The following is an 18,669-nucleotide window of genomic DNA, read 5'->3' as shown; positions in this document are numbered from 1 at the left end:
AGTGTTTATGGGATGGGAGGAGATTGCCTTGGCCAGTCCTGGAGCCCACCAGTGTCTGAGACAGCCACGTGTACAGGACATGCTCCTAACAGCAGAAACAAGAGCTCTGGGTCTCGGAGCTGGAGCAGCGGTTGGAGAGACTGTAACACATCCGTCAGGCTGGGAGTTACTGTGGATAGCACGTTTCCAGAGGGTGGTCACAGAGCAGCTCAAGGGACTAGAGGCACGAAGGGAATGGGTGACCAGTGGGCAGATGGAGAGCTGTCCCTTATCAAAAATGCCCCCCCTCCCTCCTCTCTTGCCTCCCTTTCTCTCCTTCCTGTAGCACTTGTATCCTGGAACATTAAGCTGCCAGTCCCTCCCATCCCTGAGCCATGTCTCTGTAATTACTATGATATCCCAGTCCCATGTTCCTAACCATGCCCTGAGTTCATCTGCCTTCCCTGTTAGGCCCCTTGCATTGAAATAAATGCAGTTTAGGTTATTAGTCCTACCTTGTCCCTGCCTGCCCTAATTCTTTGACTCGCTTCTGTCCTCAACTGTACCAGTCTCAGATTGATCTCTTTCCTCACTGTCTCCCTGTGTCCCACCCCCCACCTTACTAGTTTAAATCATCCTGAGCAATTCTAGCAAATCTCCCTGCCAGTATATTAGTCCCCTTCCAATTTAGGTGTAAACCGTCCTTCTTGTACAGGTCACTTCTACCCCAAAAGAGATTCCAATGGTCCAAAAATGTGAATCCCTCTCCCATACACCAGCTCCTCAGCCATGCATTCATCTGCTCTATCCTCCTATTCCTGCCCTCACTAGCTCGTAGCAACGGGAGTAATCCAGATATTACTACTCTTGAGGACCTCCTTTTTAAATTCCTGCCTAACTCTCTGTAATCTCCCTTCAGAATCTCAACCTCTTCCCTTCCCATGTCGTTGGTTTCAATGTGGACAATGACCTCCTGCTGGCCCCTCTCCCCCGTGAGAACATTCTGCACCCTCTCGGAGACATCCTGGACCCTGGCACCTTTCTGTTGCTGATTCTTGCCAATTTGTGTTTCAGTTTCTTGCACCTAATCCTGTCCCTAACTTTGCTCATCAGCCACCCTTCTCTTCACACACTTGTGCCCGACAGGAGTAAACTACTTTTATAGTTCTTCTGTTCGCTTTTTGAAAGAAAAGGACAGATTCGATATTTCCCGTTCTCTAAAACCCAATTGGTGTTGGAAGCAGCTAAACATTCCTCACAGGTGAGAGGAGGCATTTGTTAAGCTAATGGAATTAGCAAAGGGGTTAAGTTGATTAAGTTGGAGTGTTGCTGAACAAAGAGACCTTGGAGTTCAGGTTCATAGCTCCTTGAAAGTGGAGTTGCAGGTAGATAGGGTAGTGAAGAAGGTGTTTGGTATGCTTTCCTTTATTGGTCAGAGTATTGAGTACAGGAGTTGGGAGGTCATGTTGCGGCTGTACAGGGCATTGGTTAGGCCACTGTTGGAATATGGATAGGAAGGGTTTGGAGGGATATGGGCCGGGTGCTGGCAGGGGGGACTAGATTGGGTTGGGATATCTGGTCGGTGTGGAGGGGTTGGACCGAAGGGTCTGTTTCCATGCTGTACATCTCTATGACTCTAAGTTAATGTTAAGTTTGATTTGACATAAAACAGCTCAAAAATAGAAATTAGAAATTAAGAAACTTGTGGGTAAAAGAAAGAGAATTTCCGGCAAGAGAACAGGAGGGAATGAGAGCTGACTGACGGAAAGGATGGAGTTTAATAAAAAGGATGATTCTGATGAGGAAAAACACGCTGATAATTCAAAGACCGATAAGATGTTTAAATGTGTACATGCCTGATCTAGATTCAAAGAAATGGATGTGGGGCTCTGTTTATTTCATTTGAAAGAGTAGAGAAAGACAATGTGGCTGAAGGAGAATTGGACCCTGCTCACTGTAGAAAGGAATGTTCTAGACATGTATAAGTTGTGTTTTAAAGCACAGTTATATTTCAGGACTGTGTTGAGGGAGGTGAACGAGGTGGAATTGTTGGGAGATCTTTCTGAATTGAACAGGATGACGATTTCTGGGAATGCTGTTCAGCAGCACATGGGTGCTCTGGCTTCCTCACACAATCCAAAGATGTGCAGCTTTGGTGAGTTGGCATTGGGAAATTGCCCACAGTGTTCAAGGATGTGTAGGTTCGGTGCATTAGTCAGGGATAAATATAGGATAATAGGTATGGGGAATAGGTCTGACTGGGAGCCTCTTTGGAGGGTTGGTGTGAACTGGTTGGGCCCAATGGCCTGTTTCCACACTGTAGGGATTTACAATTCTAATCGCACAGTGTTAATAGTTAACCTCATTGCTGTGGGTCTGGAGTCACATGTAGACCAGGTAAAGATTGCAGTTTCCATCCCTAACGGACATCAGTGAACCAGATGGGGTTTTCCAACAACCGATAATGGATTTGTTTGCATCATCAGACTCTTAATTCCAGACTTTTTCATTGAATTCAAAACCCACCACCTGCCATGACCGAATTCGTGCCTTGGGCCCAGAACATAACCCGGGTGGTGTGTGTATGGAGTGAGATGCCAGGGGAAGTGGTGGAGGCTGGTACAATTACAGCAACTAAAAGGCAGCTAGGAGACAGTGAGGGCCGCAGACGCTGGAGATCAGAGTCGAGAGGGTGGTGCTGGAAAAGCACAGCAGGTCAGGCAGCATCCGAGGAGCAGGAGAATCGACGGTTCAGGCATAAGCCCTTCATCAGGAATCCTGATGCCAGGAATGTCGATTCTCCTGCTCCTCAGATGCTGTCTGACCGGCTGTGCTTTTCCAGCACCACACTCTCGATTTTAAAGGCATCTGGATGGACACAAGAATAGGAAGGGTTGAGAGAGCTATGGGCCAAAAACTGGCAAACGGGACTGGACCAGTTTAGAACAACTGGTCAGCATGGATGAGTTGGACCAAAGGGTCTGTTTCTGTGCTGTACATTTCTAGGAGTTGAAACGTGTGGTGGTGGACTCTAGCATCTGCAGTCCTCACTTTCTCCGAGTGCATTTCTAGGACTCGGACTCCTCTGGACCCTCTCCAACACCAGCACATCCTGCCTTAGAAATGGGGCCCAAAACTGCTCACAATATTCCAAATGCAGGTCCGATCAGAGCCTTATAGGGAACACCCCTGCTCTTGTATTCTATCCTGCTTGAAATGAATACCAACATTGCATGTGCCTTCCTAACTGCCAACTGAATCTGCACGTTAACTTTAAGAGAATTCTGAATGAGTAGGCCCAAGTCCCTCCTTCCTTCAGATTTCCTAAGCCTTTACCCCATTTAGAAAATAGTCTATGCCTCCAAGCTTCTGACCAAAGTGTAAAACCTCACACTTTCCCACATTGTATTCCATCTGCCACTTCTTGGCCCCCTCTCTCAGCCTGCCCAAGTCCTTCTGCAGTCTCCCCAACACTGACCCCCGCGGAATCACACTAGTCACCAGTTACCATCCTGAAAAAGACCCATTTATCCCCACTCTCTGCCTTCTGCCAGTCAGCCAATCCTCTACCCATGCCAGTGCCTTGCCCCTAACACCACGGCCTCTTAGTTTATTGAGCAGTTTCCTGTGCAGCACCTTGTCGAAGACCTTCTGGAAATCCAAACCAATCACATGCACTGGCTCTCCTTTGTCTAAGTTGCTCATTATCTCCTCAAACAATTCTCGTAGCTTTGTCAGGTGTGACCTCCACTTGATATTGTGATTTGATTTATTATTGTCACGTACCAAGATGCGGTGAAAAGTACGGTTTTGCATGCTAACCAGACAAGTCACACCTAGGGCTTGTCATATGAAGTGTGGGTGAGGACTCTGGGTCTGTACGCACTGGAGTTCAGAAGGACGAGGGGGAAATCTGATTGAAACTTACAGAATACTGACAGACCTGGATAGAGTGAGTGGGAAAAAGGTGTTTCACTAGTAGGAGAGACTAGGACCTGAGGGCACAGCCTCAGCGTGAAGGGACAACACTTTAGAACTGAGATGAGGGGGAATTATTTCAGCTAAGGGATCAGGAATCTATGGGACTCAGTGCTGCAGAGGGCTGTGGAGGCCACGTCATTGATACATTATTGATGAGTAAGTAATGAAGGGTTCTGTGGAGAAGGCACGAGAATGGGGTTGAGAAACACATCAGCCATGATTGAACGGCAGAGGAGACTCAATGGGCCGAATGGTCTGTGCACAGTGGTGACTTCTGCAATCAGAGGTCAATATGTGAGTATGTGTAGGACCTTGTGTGTGCGCATGTGGGTCCGTGCGTGTGCACAGGCGCGTGTGCTTGCCTGTAGGATTAGGGGGATTTAGTGCTAATTCCAGATCATAACTTAGCTGTTATCCAGTTTAATCAGTTTGATTCATAACAAATGGGTTATTTTGAGTTGATTAATGAAGCATGGTGACTGCACTTTTTATCCCTGAGGGTAGGACAAAAGAGCAGTAACTGGCCCTTTTGGTAAAGGAACCAACGTTTGCAATAATGGTACATGCCTGCCCACACCCAGGTTATCGAATGGAGAGCTGGGAATCCCTTCCTCCAACCAGAAAGGAAGGAGAGGAGGGTGGAGGTGAAAATTGAAGACCTAGGAGTTTCCATGGTATTAAAGTTCAGAATGCTGGAGCTGTGGAACTTACTGGGGCCCATAAGAATGATCCCACGAAACAAGCTCAGCACGGTTTAAAGATGTCTTTTAATTTTTCTGTACTTTTAGTTGTGGACTGAAATGGGAAAAGAATAATTTTAAAACCCAAGGACTGTTGAAGATTACTGCATGCTTTTTGAAACAGAATCCTCATTGTAAGCACTGTTTACACAGCTGCTGGTCTAAGCAGGAGTAGAAGGAGGTACAGATGAGCTGGAGCCAACAGGGTGTACAAAAGGGGAGTCAGTCAGCAATAAATTGCTGATGGGTCCATGGAAAGTTACTGTCGCCAAAGACCTCCTGTCTAACAAGAATTCTGTAATTGGTTCTAAGGTAAGGGTTGAGAAACCTATCAGCCATTATTGAATGGTGGAGCAGAATCGATGGGCCGAATAGCCTAACTCTGCACTTATGGTCTCATTTGATGACTGAACAACTTGGAGCTATGAATGAGATAGTGAGAAGTGATCTGATCTCAACCTGCCCAGACGTACTGTCACTGTTCTTTGCAGTAAAAACACCACTTTAAACGTGAAGACAGGGAGATTATTCTATCTGCAGCAGTTGTTGTTAGTGGTGAGTTTTATCCCTCCTACAAACCAGTGACAGCATTCAGAGAAGGCCAATCAGGAAGCAGCATTCTGGTCAGTACCAGCACCATCTGTGAACAGGGACTGCATCGCTAGTCTCTGTCTCTCAGCACTACACTCATGTTTGGTTTCCTGTGTCTGAGTGTATGCATGTGCATCTGGACCTGTGCCTGCATGTGAGGGTGTGTGTGTATATAAGAGGGAGTTTGTGTTTAATTATGTCGATGGTGCATAATTGTTCACCTGTAGCTACAGTCTATTTCTCTGTAATAAACAGTCATTGTTGTTCAGTACAGAAACCTGGTCCATGACTTCTGTTAGTCTGGGTCTGAAAGAAATCGGGAGATTTTTGCATACTTTGTAAAATCTTTAACTTTTATGATGACTCTAGGAACAGCAGGTGTTGACGCAGTAATTAATTGCCAGCAAGTTACCTCGATATGACAACAGATCAAATTCTGGGTTTAATTCCAACTAAAAGCCACAGCTATCCACTGGTTAGACTACAGGAGAGGTGAGTAAGGTGGGTGTAACACAGAAAGGACTTTTGTCAAGAGCAAGAGTAACACTTTATTCTTTAAGAGTAACTACATGAAGGGATAAAAGAGCATCTCGAACATTGGATTGGGTTCAGCAAATGGAGATATCCTCACGGAGCTGTGCAGGATGATCAGCCCAGAGACAGTGCAGATAGAGCGAGAGATTCCTGAGGCAGGAGGTGGGATTATTGAAAACTGCAGCATTGATAAATACATTCTGAGCAAGCCTTCAGTAGGGATACAGGTAGGTGATGAAAATGAAAATGGGACATCAGCATTTCCTGATTCTCTGGATCTGACCACCCAATTCCAGGCAAAAGTGAGGACTGAAGATAGTGGAGATCAGAGTGGAGAGTGTGGTGCTGGAAAAGCACAGCAAGTCAGGCAGCGTCTGAGGAACAGGAGAATCAACGTTTTGGGCAAGAGCCCTTCATCAGGAATTTGGGGGGAGGGCGTTGGCTGACAGATTCCACTTAAACTAACAGGGAAAACATTGTGTGCTCTTTTTGGACCTGGCAATAGAAATACAATGAGATCAGGGTTTCAATTTTGTCTGAACATTTTTCTGGACACAGTGCATCAGTTGAGCAGAAAACAACTGAACTCCACAGCATACCATCAACAGTCACGGGGAACGTTTACAGAGATACCATCAGACTTTCAAAGCATATCACCCAATATCCCCATGGTTTCAACAAAGGTTCCAATTCGCTGGCTACCAGAGTCTCCCAAAATGAATCTATTGGGTACATGCTCTTCAAATGAATGTAGAGATGTTTTTAATGTTGAAAAGGATGTTTCTAGAAAGACTCACAAAGGCAAAGCGCAGGAAACGATGAGAGAATGGGCAAACAAACACGCTGAGCCTGGGACACTTCAAAGGGGAGTGAAGTATTAGTTCCTCCGAGAGAGAGAAAGCCCTCAGAAAGTAAGGCTCAGTCGTCTCCACCAGGGTAAGAAAGCCGAGTAAAGAGAATATTCTGATAGCTTACCTGTTGAAAGATTACTAACGTAGAGAGCTGGAACAGGAAGTCCATGTTGTGCAAGTGTTGGGGAATATTGTTTCATTGCCCAATCAGAAGTACCTGCCACTTGTTTTAAAAACAAGCTTTGTTCATTCTTTATAATTCACCTGTGGGATATGGGTGTCGCTGGCTGGATCCAGCATTGTCTTTCCCTAGATACCCTTTGAGAAGTGGGGGTGAGCTGCCTTCTTTAACCGCTGCAGTCCGTGTGCTGGGGGTAGACCCACACTGCCCTGAGGGAGGGAATTCCAGGGTTCGGACCCAGCGACAGTGAAGGAACGGGGAGATATTTCCCCGTCAGGATGGGGAGGGGCTTGGAGGGGGATTTGTAGGGGGTGGTGTTCCCATGGATCTGCTACCCTTGTCCTTCCAGACAGAAGCAGTTGTGGGTTTGGAAAGTGCTGTCTGACACTGGCCTTTAATTTGGCTAAGCAGTGTGGTAGGATTTCATACTAAACAGATTACCTTTGAGATCATCAAAGAATCCTGGTCAACTTTTAGAGTCATAGAGATGTACAGCATGGAAACAGACATTACAGTGGGGAGGTCTATTCTGTTAATAATGCATACCTCTCTCTTTGTAGCAATATCTCTCTCTGTGTCACCCTCTTCCCACTCCTCCCTCCCTCTCTAAACACCCCCTTCCCCACCCCTCCCTCTCCCTGTGCCTATCTCAACATCCCTCCCTCCCTCTCTGTCCCCCTTCTCAACGCCATTCCCTCTCTCTCTATACCTCTCTCTACCCTTCCCTCTCTCTCTACACCCTCACTATAAGCCTCAAACTCTCTTTCTTTGCTCTTCACGTCCCTCTCCCTCTGTCTCTCTCATCCCCTCTGTCCCTCTCTCTCCTTCGCCCTCTTGTTCTCTTCTCAGCATCCTCCGCACTCCCACCCCCATTTTCATCTCTCTCTCTCTTCCTTCTTCCCCATCCCTCCCCCTCTCTCTCTCTCTCTCACAGTCCCTCCCTGTCTGTCTGTCTGAGCCTCCCATCTCTCAGTTTATCTCTCAAACCTCCCCTTTTCTCTCCTTCCCTCTCTCAGCCCCTCTCTCTCAGCAACCCTCCCACCCTCATCTCCACTCTCTCCCCTCTCCACCTCGCTATCAGCTCCCCCATCTCTCTCTCAGCCCTTTCCCCTCTCTGTCGCTGTCTCTCTCTCTCTCTCTCTCGATGTCCTGTCCCACTTGCCTCTCTGGAGCTGGTTTAGCTGGAGAGAACATGACTGTGATACTGAGCAGCTGGGAGCAAGGAGCTGTGCTCCCCCAGAATCAGAGCTATCACCCCAGCACCCACCCTGCTCGGACTGTCCAGACATTGAGAGAGAGAGAGAGACGGGGGGAGAGAGAGACGGGGGGAGAGAGAGAGACGGGGGAGAGAGAGAGACGGGGGGGAGAGAGAGACGGCGGGGAGAGAGAGACGGGGGGGAGAGAGAGACGGGGGGGGAGAGAGAGACGGGGGGGAGAGAGAGACGGGGGGAGAGAGAGACGGGGGAGAGAGAGGGGAGGAAAGAGAGAGGGGGGGAAGAGAGAGGGGGGAAGAGAGAGGGGGGAAGAAGAGAGGGGGGAAGAGAGAGGGGGGAAGAGAGAGGGGGGAAGAGAGAGGGGGGAAGAGAGAGGGGGGAAGAGAGGGGGAAAGAGAGGGGGGAAGGGGGGAAGAGAGAGGAGGGGAAGAGGAGGAGGGGAAGAGAGAGGAGGGGAAGAGAGAGGAGGGGAAGAGAGAGGAGGGGAAGAGAGAGGAGGGGAAGAGAGGAGGAGAGGAAGAGAGAGGGGGGGGAAGAGAGAGGGGGGGAAGAGAGAGGGGGGAAGAGAGGGGGCAGAGAAGAGAGGGGGGAGAAGGGGGGGAGAAGAGAGGGGGGAGAAGAGAGGGGGAGAAGAGAGGGGGAGAAGAGAGGGGGGAGAAGAGAGGGGGGAGAAGAGGGGGGGAGAAGAGAGCGGGGGGGGAGAAGAGAGGGGGGGAGAAGAGGAGGGGGAGAAGAGAGGGGGGGAGAAGAGAGGGGGAGAGAGAGGGGGGAGAAGAGAGGGGGGAGAGAGAGAGAGAGAGGGGAGGAGAGGGGGGGAGAAGAGAGGGGAGAGAAGGGGGGGAGAAGAGAGGGGGGAGGAGAGGGGGGGAGAAGAGAGGGGAGAAGAGAGCGGGGGAGAAGAGAGGGGGGGGGAGAAGAGAGGGGGGAGAAGAGGGGGGGAGAGAAGAGAGGGGGGAGGAGAGGGGGGGAGAAGAGAGGGAGAAGAGAGGGGGGAGAAGAGAGGGGGGAGAAGAGAGAGAGAGACAAAGAAAGAGATGGGGGGAGAGACAAAGAAAGAGATGGGGAGAGAGAGAGACATGGAGAGACGGCGAGAGAGATGGGGTTGGTGGGTGGAAGAGAGTGAGAGAGAGAGAGATGGGGAGAGATAGAGGAGAGAGAGACAGACAGACAGACACACACACACAGTGGGGGAAGACAGGCAGGGAGACAGAGAGAGAGAGAGAGGGTGGAGAGAGAGAGAGAAAGCGACAGAGACACGAGGGAAGAGAGAGAGTGACAGAGACATGGGGAGAGAGAGTGAGAGTGAGAGCAACAGAAACACAGGGAGAGAGTGAGAGAGAGAGACACAGGGAAGAAAGAGAGAGGGGAGAGAGAGACACACACACGGTGGGGGGAAGACAGGGAGAGAGAGAGAGATGGTGGGAGAGAGAGAGAGAGACAGACTAGGGGAGAGAGAGGGCAGAGAGCGAGAGACAGACAGACATTTGAAGAGTGAACAATCCCAGAGTAGCACCCACCTTTTCGAAGCTGCTCGACAATAAAGGCGAAGCCATTAGTCCGTGGGTGCAGGACATATTCGTATGTTGGCAAACCACGAGACTCTGCAAACTCATCACTCCGAGCTTTGGTGGTAGCTGGGAACCATCACAAAACAGGATGAAAATAGACTCACCCACTGCCCACAGTCTCTCTCTCTCTCTCTCACACACACACACACACACACACACACACACACACACACAGTATCCAGAGCCCGTCACCCACTGCCCACAGTGTGGGGACACTGTCTCTCACACACACACACTGTATCCGGAGCATGTGTGGGGCTGGGGGTGCGTATGTGAGAGGAGGGCATGTGTGGGGGTGGGGCGTGTTTGTGAGAGGTTTGCGTGCATGAGGTGTGTGTGGGGGTGTGTGGGGGAATTTGTGGGTGAGGGTGCGAGGGTGTGGCTGTGAGGGTATGTGGGTGTGTGTGTGAGGGTGTGTGTGGGTGTGGTGGGGTGTGGAAGTGTGCGTGTCGGCGGTGCGGGGGTGTGCAGGGGTATGGGGGTGTGTGGGAGGGGTGTGGTGGGTTGTACGGGGTGTGTGTGGGGGGTGTTGGGGGGTGTGGGGGGATGTGGGGGGGTGTGTGTAGGGTGCGTGTGTGTAGGGTGCGTGTGTGTAGGGTACGTGTGTGTGTGTAGGGTGTGTGTAGGGTGTGTGTAGGGTGTGTGTACTATGCGTGTGTGTGTGTGTGTAGGGTGTGTGTATGGTGCGTGTAGGGTGTGTACAGGGTGTGTGTAGGGTGCGTGTGTGTGTGTGTGTGTGTGTGTGTATAGGGTGCGTGTTTGTGTGTAGGGTGTGTGTAGGGTGCATGTGTGTGTAGGGTGCATGTGTGTGCAGGGTGCGTGTGGGTGTGTGTGTGTGTGTAGGGTGCGTGTGTGTGTGTGTAGGGTGCATGTGTATGAGGTGCGTGGGTGTGTGGGTGTGTGTGGGTGTGTGTGGGTGTGTGTGGGTGTGTGGGGGGATGTGGGGGGATGTGGGGGGGGATGTGTAGGGGGTGTGTAGGGGGTGTGTAGGGGGTGTGTAGGGGGTGTGGTGGGTGTGGGTGTGTGTGTGGGTGGGGTTGTGGAGGGGTGTGGGGGTGTGTGTGCGTGGGTGGGTGCATGGGTGGGGATGTGTGGGGGGGTGTGGGGGGTGTGGGGGTGTGTGTGTAGGGTGCGTGTGTGTGGGGATGTTGGTGTGTGGGGATGTGGGTGTGTGTGGGTGTGTGTGGGGGGTGTGGGTGGTGTGGGGGCGTGTGGGCGGGGTGTGTGCGAGGGTGTGTGGGGGGGTGTGTGGGGGGTGTGTGGGGGTGTGGGGGGGTGTGCGCGAGGGTGTGTGCGAGGGTGTGTGCGAGGGTGTGTGCGAGGGTTGTGTGCGAGGGTTGTGTGCGAGGGTTGTGTGCGAGGGTGTGTGCGAGGGTGTGTGCGAGGGTGTGTGCGAGGGTGTGTGCGAGGGTTGTGTGGCGGGGGGGGTGTGGTGGGGGGTGTGGCGGGGGGTGTGGCGGGGGGGTGTGGCGGGGGTGTGGAGTGGGTGTGGAGTGGGTGTGGAGTGGGTGTGGGTGCATGGGTGGGGATGTGGGGGTGTGTGTGGGGGTGCGTGTTTGAGGGTGTGTGGAGGTGCGTGCGGGGGTGCACGTGGGGAGGCCTGTGGGGGTGTGAGTGTGTGTTTGTATGGGGGTGTGAGTCACTTTTATATGTTTTCCCACATCCCTTACTCTGTCATCCCAGGAAATACACCCAGACTCTGAAGTCTGATAAATTGAGAACGCGTTGGAATGGTATCCTTGGCTGAGAACTCTATAAATAGTTAATAAATATAACCAGGGTGAGAACTCCTTGTCCCAGAGTCTAATCATTCACAAAACAACCACACTTCAAAGACAGCAGCACAAAACATGATGCACAATATCTGACTGACAGAATCATCAGACCATCAGCCCCTCCTGTCACTTCCATTACTGTGGACACAATCGTTCACACAACAACTACAAATGGACATCCAGCAAGGAGGAGGAAATGGGGGTCGGGGTCCACTTCAATTGTGGGCAGTGGGAGGGAATGGGAGAGGGTTTGGGTCCATCGGGATTGTGGGCAGTGGGAGGGAATGGGAGAGGGTTTGGGTCCATCGGGATTGTGGGCAGTGGGAGGGAATGGGAGAGGGTTTGGGTCCATCGGGATTGTGGGCAGTGAGGGTGCTGGGATGGGGTTTGGGTCCATCGGGATTGTGGGCAGTGAGGGTGACTGGGATGGGGTTTGGGTCCATTGGGATTGTGGGCAGTGAGGGTGCTGGGATGGGGTTTGGGTCCATCGGGATTGTGGGCAGTGAGGGTGACTGGGATGGGGTTTGGGTCCATCGGGATTGTGGGCAGTGAGGGTGACTGGGATGGGGTTTGGGTCCATCGGGATTGTGGGCAGTGAGGGTGACTGGGATGGGGTTTGGGTCCATCAGGATTGTGGGCAGTGAGGGTGACTGGGATGGGGTTTGGGTCCATCGGGATTGTGGGCAGTGAGGGTGACTGGGATGGGGTTTGGGTCCATCGGGATTGTGGGCAGTGAGGGTGCTGGGATGGGGTTTGGGTCCATTGGGATTGTGGGCAGTGAGGGTGACTGGGATGGAGTTTGGGTCCATCGGGATTGTGGGCAGTGAGGGTGCTGGGATGGGGTTTGGGTCCATCGGGATTGTGGGCAGTGAGGGTGCTGGGATGGGGTTTGGGTCCATTGGGATTGTGGGCAGTGAGGGTGCTGGGATGGGGTTTGGGTCCATCAGGATTGTGGGCAGTGAGGGTGCTGGGATGGAGTTTGGGTCCATTGGGATTGTGGGCAGTGAGGGTGACTGGGATGGAGTTTGGGTCCATTGGGATTGTGGGCAGTGAGGATGCTGGGATGGAGTTTGGGTCCATCGGGATTGTGGGCAGTGAGGGTGCTGGGATGGAGTTTGGGTCCATTGGGATTGTGGGCAGTGAGGGTGCTGGGATGGGGTTTGGGTCCATCGGGATTGTGGGCAGTGAGGGTGACTGGGATGGGGTTTGGGTCCATTGGGATTGTGGGCAGTGAGGGTGACTGGGATGGGGTTTGGGTCCATTGGGATTGTGGGCAGTGAGGGTGCTGGGATGGGGTTTGGGTCCATTGGGATTGTGGGCAGTGAGGGTGCTGGGATGGGGTTTGGGTCCATTGGGATTGTGGGCAGTGAGGGTGCTGGGATGGAGTTTGGGTCCATCGGGATTGTGGGCAGTGAGGGTGACTGGGATGGGGTTTGGGTCCATCGGGATTGTGGGCAGTGAGGGTGACTGGGATGGGGTTTGGGTCCATTGGGATTGTGGGCAGTGAGGGTGCTGGGATGGAGTTTGGGTCCATTGGGATTGTGGGCAGTGAGGGTGACTGGGATGGGGTTTGGGTCCATCGGGATTGTGGGCAGTGAGGGTGACTGGGATGGGGTTTGGGTCCATTGAGATTGTGGGCAGTGAGGGTGACTGGGATGGGGTTTGGGTCCATTGAGATTGTGGGCAGTGAGGGTGACTGGGATGGGGTTTGGGTCCATTGAGATTGTGGGCAGTGAGGGTGACTGGGATGGGGTTTGGGTCCATTGAGATTGTGGGCAGTGAGGGTGACTGGGATGGGGTTTGGGTCCATTGAGATTGTGGGCAGTGAGGGTGACTGGGATGGGGTTTGGGTCCATTGAGATTGTGGGCAGTGAGGGTGACTGGGATGGGGTTTGGGTCCATTGGGATTGTGGGCAGTGAGGGTGACTGGGATGGGGTTTGGGTCCATCGGGATTCTATGAGGTTAATCATTTGAACCCTATTCGGTTGCCTTCTGAGCTCCAGAGCATCAAGATCACCTGATCCTATTTCAAATCCTCTTTCCAGTTACTCTTCATGACACACCCAATTTCATCTTTGCACGTCTCTTCACGCACACACCAGTTTCCTCATTTCCCGTTTCCCCCCCCCCCACCTTACCCCAGTTCCAACCTTCCAGCTCAGCACCGCCCTCATGAGCTGTCCCACCTGTAATCTTCCTACCTACCTATCTGCTCCACCCTGCTCTCTGACCTATCACCCTTACCCCCACCCTCCATCCACCTACTGCACACTCAGCTACCATCTCTCCAGTCCCACCCCTCTCCCATTTTTCTCTCCACCTCCGAGGCTCCCAGCCTCATTCCTGATGAAGGTTTCCAGTCCGAAATGTCAATTTTCCTGCTCCTTGGATGCTGCCTGATCTGCTGTGCTTTTCCAGCAATACACTCTCAACTCTGATCTCCAGCATTTTCAGTCCTCACTATCTCCAAGAACTTTCAAAAGCTGATTCAGTGCAAATTTTTGCAGGTAAAGGGACAGCTGGTAAAATGGGAAGCCTTCAGAAATGAGGTGATGAGTATCAAGAAACAGTATATTCCTGTCATGGTGAAAGGGAAGGCTGGTAGGTATAGGGAATGCTGGATGACTAAAGAAATTGAGAGTTTGGTTAAGAAAAAGAAGGAAGCATATGTCAGGTACAGACAAGAGAGATCGAGTGAATCCTGAGAAGAGTATAAAGGCAGTAGGAGTATACTGAAGAGAGAAATCAGGAGGGTAAAAAGGGGGCATGAGATAGCTTTGGCAAATAGAATTAAGGAGAAGCCAAAGGGTTTTTACAAATATATTAAGGACAAAAGGGTAACTAGGGAGAGAATAGGGCCCCTCAAAGATCAGCAAGGCGGCCTTTGTGTAGAGCCACAGAAAATGGGGGAGATACTAAATGAGTATTTTGCATCAGTATTTACTGGGAAAAGGATATGGAAGATATAGACTGTAGGGAAATAGATGGTGACATCTAGAAAAATGTTCATATTACAGAGGAGGAAGCGCTGGATGTCCTGAAACGGGTAAAGGTGGACAAATCCCCAGGACCTGATCAGGTGTACCCGAGAACTCTGTGGGAAGCTAGGGAAGTGATTGCTGGGCCTCTTGCTGAGATATTTGTATCATCGATAGTCACAGGTGAGGTGCCGGAAGACTGGAGGTTGGCAAATGTGGTGCCACTGTTTAAGAAGGGTGGTAAGGACAAGCCAGGGAACTATAGACCAGTGAGCCTGACCTCGGTGGTGGGCAAGTTGTTGGAGGGAATCCTGAGGGACAGGATGTACATGTATTTGGAAAGGCAAGGACTGATTAGGGATAGTCAACATGGCTTTGTGAGTGGGAGATCATGTCTCACAAACTTGATTGAGTTTTTTGAAGAAGTAACAAAGAGGATTGATGAGGGCAGAGCAGTAGATGTGATCTATATGGACTTCAGTAAGGCGTTCGACAAGGTTCCCCATGGGAGACTGGTTAACAAGGTTAGATCTCACGGAATACAGGGAGAACTAACCATGTGGATACAGAACTGGCTCAATGGTAGAGTGTGGTGGTGGAGGGTTGTTTTTCAGACTGGAGGCCTGTGATTGATGCTGGGTCCGCTACTTTTCATCATTTATATAAATGATTTGGATGCGAGCATAAGAGGTACAGTTAGTAAGATTGCAGATGACACCAAAATTGGAGGTGTAGTGGACAGCGAAGAGGGTTACCTCAGATTACAACCGGATCTGGACCAGATGGGCCAATGGGCTGAGAAGTGGCAGATGGAGTTTAATTCAGATAAATGCAAGGTGTTGCATTTTGGGAAAGCAAATCTTAGCAGGACTTATACAGTTAATGGTAAGGTCCTAGGGAGTGTTGCTGAACAAAGAGACCTTGGAGTGCAGGTTCATAGCTCCTTGAAAGTGGAGTCGCAGGTAGATAGGATAGTGAAGAAGGTGGTTGGTATGCTTTCCTTTATTGGTCAGAGTATTGAGTACAGGAGTTGGGAGGTCATGTTGCGGCTGTACAGGACATTGGTTAGGCCACTGTTGGAATATTGCGTGCAATTCTGGTCTCCTTCCTATCGGATCAGAGTGAGGGGGAGGATCGGAGTGTGTGTGTGTGTGTGTGTGTGGGGGGGGGGGGGGGGGAGAGGGAGGATCAGAGTGTGGGGGAAGGGGGGAGGATCAGAGTGGGGTGAGGGGGAGGATCAGAGTGTGGGAGCGAGGGGGTGGATCAGAGTGTGAGAGCGAGGGGGAGGATCAGAGTATGGGGGGGGAAGGGGGAGGATCAGAGTATGGGGGGAAGGGGAGGGATCAGAGTGTGGGAGCATGAGGGGGATCAGAGTGCGGGGGAGGGGCGGGTTCAGAGTGCGGGGTAGGGGCAGGATCAGAGTGTGGGGGAGGGGCAGGATCAGTGTGTGGGGGAGGGGCAGGATCAGTGTGTGGGGGAGGGGCAGGATCAGAGTGTGGGCGAGGGGGATCAGAGTGTGGGGGAGGAGTAGGATCAGAGTGTGGGCGAGGGGGGATCAGAGTGTGGGGGCGAGGGGGATCAGAGTGTGGGGGAGGGGTAGGATCAGAGTGTGGGGGAGGGGCAGGATCAGAGTGTGGGGGAGGGGCAGGATCAGAGTGTGGGCGAGGGGGGATCAGAATGTGGGGCGAGGGGGATCAGAGTGTGGGGGAGGAGTAGGATCAGAGTGTGGGGGCGAGGGGGGATCAGAGTGTGGGGGCGAGGGGGGATCAGAGTGTGGGGGCGAGGGGGGATCAGAGTGTGGGGGCGAGGGGGGATCAGAGTGTGGGGGCGAGGGGGGATCAGAGTGTGGGGGCGAGGGGGGATCAGAGTGTGGGGGCGAGGGGGATCAGAGTGTGGGGGCGAGGGGGATTAGAGTGTGGGGGCGAGGGGTAGGATCAGAGTGTGGGGGAAGGGGTGGATCTGAGTGTGGGGGAAGGGGTGGATCAGAGTGTGGGGGAGGAGGGATCAGAGTGTGGGGGAGGGGGGATCAGAGTGTGGGGGCGAGGGGGGATCAGAGTGTGGGGGAGGGGTAGGATCAGAGTGTGGGGGAGGGGCAGGATCAGAGTGTGGGGGAGGGGCAGGATCAGAGTGTGGGGGCGAGGGGGTTCAGAGTGTGGGGGCGAGGGGGATCAGAGTGTGGGGGCGAGGGGGATTAGAGTGTGGGGGAGGAGGGATCAGAGTGTGGGGGAGGGGGCATCAGAGTGTGGGGGAGGGGGGAGATCAGAGTGTGGGGGCGAGGGGGGATCAGAGTGTGGGGGAGGGGTAGGATCAGAGTGTGGGGGAGGGGCAGGATCAGAGTGTGGGGGAGGGGCAGGATCAGAGTGTGGGGGAGGGGGGATCAGAGTGTGGGGGCGAGGGGGATCAGAGTGTGGGGGCGAGGGGTAGGATCAGAGTGTGGGGGAGGGGGGGATCAGAGTGTGGGGGAGGGGGGATCAGAGTGTGGGGGAGGGGGGATCAGAGTGTGGGGGAGGGGGAGGATCAGAGTGTGGGGGGGGGGGGGGGATCAGAGTGTGGGGGGAGGGGGGGATCAGAGTGTGGGGGAGGGGGAGAATCAGAGTGTCGGGGGGAGGGGGTGGATCAGAGTGTGGGGGAGGGGGAAGATCAGAGTGTCGGGGGGAGGGGGTGGATCAGAGTGTGGGGGGTGAGGGGGTGGATCAGAGTGTGGGGGAGGGGGGATCAGAGTGTGGGGGAGGGGGAGGATCAGAGTGTGGGGGGGAGGGGGGATCAGAGTGTGGGGGGGAGGGGGGATCAGAGTGTGGGGGAGGGGGAGAATCAGAGTGTCGGGGGGAGGGGGTGGATCAGAGTGTGGGGGAGGGGGAAGATCAGAGTGTCGGGGGGAGGGGGTGGATCAGAGAGTGGGGGGTGAGGGGGTGGATCAGAGTGTGGGGGAGGGATAGGATCAGAGTGTGGGGGAGGGGGAGGATCAGAGTGTGGGGGCGAGGAGGGGATCAGAGTGTGGGGAGAGGGGGAGGGTCAGAGTGTGGGGGAGGGGGGATCAGTGGGGGGGAGGGGGAGGATCAGAGTGTGGGGGGGAGGGGGAGGATCAGAGTGTGGGATCGGACTGGGATTGAGGTTCACAAGGGGGAGGTGTTAGCAATTCTGGAAAATGCAAAAATAGATTGGTCCCCTGGGCCGGGTGGGATTTATCCTGGGAATCTCTGGGAAGCCAGAAAGGAGATTGCTGAGCCTTTGGCTTGTTCTTTATGTTGTCATTGTCTACAGCAATGGAGCCAGAAGACTGGAGGATAGCAAATGTTGTTCCTTTGTTCAAGAAGGGGAGTACAGATAACCCTGGTCATTACAGACCAGTGAGCATTACTTCAGTTGTGGGCAAGGTTTTGGAAAGGTCTATAAGAGATAGGATTTATAATCACCGCAAGTGGAATAAGTTGATTAGGGATAATCATCGAGGAGAAAGTGAGGACTGCAGATGCTGGAGATCAGAGCTGAAAATGTGTTGCTGGAAAAGGGCAGCAGGTCAGGCAGCATCCAAGAGCAGGAGAATCGACGTTTCGGCCCTTCCTGAAGAAGGGCTTATGCCCGAAACGTCGATTCTCCTGCTCTTTGGATGCTGCCTGACCTGCTGCGCTTTTCCAGCAACACATTTTCAGTTGGGATAATCATCCCCTTATATGATAGTAGATGCATTATCGCGGATCTAAAGGAAGTAGTGCAGATAAGATTTGACAGATTCCAATGTTATATATGTGTGCAGAAATGAATATGAAAAGTATAACTTAGATTAATGACCCATGTATTTCAACACAATGGGATTAAGAACCAGAAAAAAAAGACATGTTTACATTATGATGGTTCTTTTTTCTCTTAAGATGGGAGGTGTTATGAAGTTCTGAACTGAGAACTTACAAACACCAGTGATATGACTAGCTGGCAGTCCCAGAGTGTACTGGAAAATTGAAAATATGTAACCTTGGCTGTGAAATGGATAGCTGAGTTTTGGTTGCTGTTTTGACAACAATTCAGATTTAACCAATCTGTTTAAATTATACTCCAGGATACTAAAATCCAATGGAGACTGAATTTATTGTTTTGCCAACATTGAACCAGTGAGACGATCAGATGTTGGGGGAATAAGAGTACGGACATTTTGAAAATTGGTCAGAAAGAGCAATTGCTATCAAGATAGAAATGCATGGAGAGCTAACATTTTGCTCTCCAAAAAATTAGGAAACACTTTCTATCAAAGGTATCTTTTCATATGAAACGTGATCAGAGT

At 52.1% G+C, this 18,669-nt stretch overlaps 1 protein-coding gene across 1 annotated transcript in view; it reads right to left on the bottom strand.

Moving 5' to 3' along the window:
- lclat1 (lysocardiolipin acyltransferase 1) overlaps positions 1 to 18,669 on the bottom strand; it is a 32,228-nt gene that overhangs the window by 3,593 nt on the left and 9,966 nt on the right. The window contains 1 exon segment of the mRNA XM_060847828.1: positions 9,589 to 9,705. Within this exon segment, the coding sequence (XP_060703811.1) occupies positions 9,589 to 9,705 (117 nt within the window).

The sequence above is a fragment of the Hemiscyllium ocellatum genome, chromosome 3 (assembly GCF_020745735.1).
Source record: "Hemiscyllium ocellatum isolate sHemOce1 chromosome 3, sHemOce1.pat.X.cur, whole genome shotgun sequence".
Taxonomy (NCBI): Eukaryota; Metazoa; Chordata; class Chondrichthyes; order Orectolobiformes; family Hemiscylliidae; genus Hemiscyllium; species Hemiscyllium ocellatum.
This window is presented reverse-complemented; position numbering and strand designations above follow the sequence as displayed.